The sequence below is a fragment of the Lycium ferocissimum genome, chromosome 8, assembly GCF_029784015.1.
Source record: "Lycium ferocissimum isolate CSIRO_LF1 chromosome 8, AGI_CSIRO_Lferr_CH_V1, whole genome shotgun sequence".
Lineage (NCBI taxonomy): Eukaryota > Viridiplantae > Streptophyta > Magnoliopsida > Solanales > Solanaceae > Lycium > Lycium ferocissimum.
In genome coordinates, this window is record NC_081349.1 from 41193126 (window position 1) to 41197902 (window position 4777).

A 4777-nucleotide genomic window follows, 5' to 3' on the forward strand; every position below is an offset into this window, starting at 1 on the left:
CATTTGAGAATAATTGCATCATGAGGCGACATGATGCCAAGCTGTTCGGTGAATTCTCAAAATGGGTTAGGGACGGGCTGCTTGTTAGGAATGATAACAGGTAAGTTAGTTAATCTATCGTATGTACTTGTTTTATAGATATAGTTTTAATAATGTTTGATATATATTTTGCGTGTATTTTATGGAAAGAACAAAGAGGACCACTACAAAAAGGGGAAGGCAAAATTGCCAACATTCATGGACTGTGGTATTAAGAAAATCAACGATAAAAATTGGTTCTACCTTTTATCAATGGATGGTCAGATGTGGAATGACGAGGTGTGATATGCCTTCTTTTTTCACATACATTATCTTGCTTTGTAATTTAAATATTAACTGTTTTATTCATTTTTATTGCAGCATCTTGATGTGATGTTTTACTACTTCCAGAAAAAAGCCAAATATGATACAAATATCATATATAAGTTTACTACTGTATATTGTATTTTCAATACCAAAATTGATGCTATTCACAAAGGCTATGCTGACCCGGATTGTGCCATAAGCGTTGGAAAACAAGAAGATGTTTTATGTGAATACGTTAAAGGCCACCGGTTGCTATGCACTATCCTGTGGAATTTGATTGACTATGTATTCATTCCAGTCAACATTGAAGAAAAAAACCATTGGCTGTTGGTGGTCCTTTCATTCCTTGATAGACGCCTATATGTATATGACTCGTATCTAGCGTCTGGTCATGATGGAACTGTTAGGTCTGAAATAGACAAACTCGCCAATATATTGCCATTGTATTTACATTTAACAGACTTCTATCAGTCCAAGCAAGGAGTTGATTGGAATCATCACCCTGCGTACAAAGACAAAGCACCGGCTGACAGATTCGACGTCGTGTTTGTTGATAGTTTGCCACAACAGAGGCCTGGGAGCATGTATGTCAATTTATGATTTTTAAAACTCACATATATGAAGATAATACATCATTTAAATACAGTTTTTTTTCTTCTTTCTTTCGTGCAGGGATTGTGGAATGTATGTTGCTGCATATGCGGAGTATTTGAGTCAGGGAGAAGGTATTCCAGCCAGAGACCTTGATGCAGAATTACTTCGTACGAGATATGGTGCTCTTTTGTGGGAATACACTAAAAGGAAGATAGAAGCAAATGCCGAAAGCGATAATGAGGCACCTGCAAAGCCAGTTAGACCAAAGATAGATTTTGATCAAGTTGAAAAAATCATAATTAATTAGTTTGTAGTTGTGTGGCTCGAAATTAGATTATGATGTTTTTAGGGAAAACATTATCTTTACTTTTTTGTAAGGAGTTTTGCTGTCTAAATGACAGTTGTTAGTATGAATTCATAATATACAGTTTTAATATTTTGATGAATACAATTAAGTGTTCTTACATTGTTGAGTTAATCATTTATGGGATGCCATTATTTTACAGATTTTGATAACTATGGCCATTGCTGTCTACAGAGATTTTACAATACTATATTCAAAGATAATACAGAGCTGTATTCAGAATTGTTATGGATGGAATTGGTTTCTGACTTGGGAAACAGTTACATCTTTTGAATACACAATATACAGTTTTAATATATGATGAATACAAAACAGTTTTTTTACATTGTTGAGTTATTCACTTATGGGATGCCATCATTTACAGCCCATGTTAACTTTTGGCCATTGTTGTATCCAGAGATTAGACAATAATATTTTAAATTTCAATACATAGCTGTATTCAGAAATATAAAACTAATGTATACAGAATTAACACATAACTGTATATCAGTCAGCAATGCATACAGTTATTCTCTATGTCTGGTTACTTGGAAATGATTTGACCTATCTCTGCATTCTGAATTTGATGAACTGAACATGATGCAATTGGTTTCTGAATTTGGAAACAGATACATACATTGAATACGCAATATACCGGTCATGTTTACATCCAACATAATACACCGGAAATATTGCAAGTTATTCATACAGAATTCCTTTATTTTCAATCATCCAAAATCAATAAAAAAGAACAGAATCAGTCATCCAAAACCAACTAAAAAGAACAGAAATGTCATGATGCTTTAAAGTCGACTTGGTCCAATACAAAAACCAGAAAAACAAAACAAATTACTAAGCAAACAACAACTACTTTCTTTTAGGCTCATTCCTGCAAGAGCGCCTATGTGTCCTGCATGTCCACATCTACTGCATGATTTTGTATGTGTATTTGAAAACCATTCAGATAAAGACTTATCGGGCTTCTTTTTTGGCCTTCCAGGAGGTCTCTTGTACCTCGGTGGCAAAACTACTTCTTCTGAAATGTATACAGGCATATTCCACTCACTCTGATCCAAAGAACGGATAAATTGGGACATCATAAGTCTTTATCACAATTTCTGGTTGTACAAGTTTGAGCAAAGATGATGAAGCAAAGGAGATTTTTCATCTTAAGAATAGCCTAAGCACGGGGGCAGGGCATCTCATCCATTTGGAACATTTTGCAACTGCAAGTTTTCTTTTCAATACACACAATGAAACTCCTGCCTTCATCAATTACCGTGTGCAAGTATTCTGTTGATGGAATTACCTAAGCAATAATATACAAACAAATTAAAATCAAGTATTTATTACAAAAACATTACGCCATATCAATAAATAGTTTTTTTGTAAAAAATATACTTATGTATAAGAATTATAAAGATGAAATATAAGCAATAAAAAAAAGACGTATACTGATTCACGAAAACAAACCTTCATGCGCGTAGATTTATGCTCATCAATGGTCAACAATTCTTGAAATGTTTTACCAAGCGTTGTGAATGTATACAAACCATTTTGTCGGTTTGTGCAATTCCATCGTCCATACATCAACCTAACTTCCTCCAGAAAATCATATATTGGTAATTTTCTAGCAGATACGAGTGTTTGCATTAATGGACTCGAAAATATTTGATGTTAATGTCCATGCTCGTTTAACTGGACAATAAAGCCTAGCCCACTTTGCCCTTCCCACTGAATCCAAATACTCCTTCACCCGAATATCCTCTTTCTCAACTTTTCCCATTAGCATATCAAAGTCATTTTGTGTGTATGCTTTTGCCATTTTATAGTAGATACCACTCAACACTTCATGAGTCTTCCTATAGTTATTATATACATTTTTCCAAAGATGCCATATGCATGCTAAATGCGGAACAGTAGGATAGATTCTAGCAACAGCCTTGATGATGCTTTCATGTCTATCAGATACAATATACATGTTATTCCTTACCCCATACGCTTCCTTGAACCGTTGAAAGAACCATGACCAAGACTTATCGTTCTCAGAATCGATCACGCCATATGCTAGAGGCAGTATATTACCTACAAATTCAATTGAGAAAAGCAAAAAGTTACTGATTTTTACTCAACTGTATGCATTGTATGCAAAAAACAGTACATTTGTATACCAAATACCTGCACCATCCAAAGTGCTTGCTGAAACAAATGTACCATTGTATTCTTATTTTAGGTGGCTCCCGTCTACAACCACTATTGGTCGACAATAGTCGAAACCTTTTATAAAAGCATACAATGCTACAAACAGATACAAGAACTCATTTTCAGGCGATTTTTGCATTCTTATATGAGAATCTAGATACCTTTCATCCAAAATGTATACGTATCCAAGTAACTTCTTGTAAGAATCTGCTGCCTCTCCCCTCAACTCCGTCATAGCCTTTTCTTTAGCACGATAAGCCTTCGTGTAATCCGCATCCACACCAATTTCATTTTTCACATCATCTACTACATCCTTTGGTGTATACTTCCTCTTATGATTTGTTAACTTTGGTTTAATAATGCCTGCTATAAAAACACTACTTGCTTGAGTACAAGAATACACCTTATCCTTCAATGGACATGTATGTTTGTCCACAAACTCTCTAACTTTGAACATTGCGGATTTGTTAATGCTCGAAGCTTTCATTTTCCACTCACATTGTTCTGATAGACACACAATGGTGTAGCTGCAAATCCGCAATTTTATACTTATACATTCAGTTGCCAACACATATCAAATCATTATACAAAAAATTGAATACAATTCATATACCAAATTAAACTAGATAATCAGATATATGTAAGAAATATCAACTAGTTAAATACACATCACTTAATGAAAAAATATACAGTTTTATTGTTATATTCAAATAAATCATAAATATTATTAACAAGCATACCTTATAGAATTTGATCTCTCTGTACGGAACTGAAACGTATTGTCAATTGCATATTTCTTCATCACAGCCTTCAAAGTATCCTTGTCATTGTATACTTGATTTACCATGATCTCTTTGTGATTATGATTTGAAATGATCAAAATCATTATACACAACTATTTGCTGACCAGAAGTTGATGCTGCCAGTTCTGTCAAATCATATGTATTCATAAGTTGTAATTGACGATTGTATTCTAATTGCGGTAGATCACCTTCAATTACACTTTCACTAGACACACTGTATTCACTCACCTTATCAGTTGTGGTGATACACAAAGGATACATCCCAAACTGCCTACTGTCTTTGTTCAATTCAACATACATCCTGACACTCATGTCATTGTGTATTTCAAGAGGCATAGAATCACCTTCGACCATGTATTTGATATTAATTGTTTTGTTACTTGTATCTATTCGCACCTGTTTCGCTATTACATCAACCACCTCCTCATACGAGGCATAATCTTTGAAAACTATTACATCAATTGTGTAATTCACAAAATGATTCTCATCG

At 34.1% G+C, this 4777-nt stretch overlaps 1 protein-coding gene across 1 annotated transcript; it reads right to left on the reverse strand.

Annotated features, from left to right (window-relative positions):
- Positions 1–2462: 2462 nt before the first annotated feature.
- LOC132066352 (uncharacterized) lies at positions 2463–4331 on the reverse strand. Its single transcript, XM_059459677.1, has 5 exons — positions 4225–4331; positions 3560–4011; positions 3461–3481; positions 2982–3367; positions 2463–2591 (listed from the first exon to the last, which is right to left on the reverse strand). The coding sequence occupies exons 1-5, from the start codon at positions 4329–4331 to the stop codon at positions 2463–2465; spliced, it is 1095 nt and encodes a 364-aa protein (XP_059315660.1).
- Positions 4332–4777: the final 446 nt, after the last annotated feature.

Coding starts and splice junctions, on each gene's coding strand:
- LOC132066352 (XM_059459677.1), bottom strand. CDS start 4,331: ATGGTAAATCAAGTATACAATGACAAGGATACTTTGAAGGCTGTGATG. Junction 4,012..4,224: donor GAGAGATCAAATTCTATAAG/GTATGCTTGTTA, acceptor GCGGATTTGCAG/CTACACCATTGTGTGTCTAT. Junction 2,592..2,981: donor GGGCTAGGCTTTATTGTCCA/GTTAAACGAGCA, acceptor ATTATTGCTTAG/GTAATTCCATCAACAGAATA.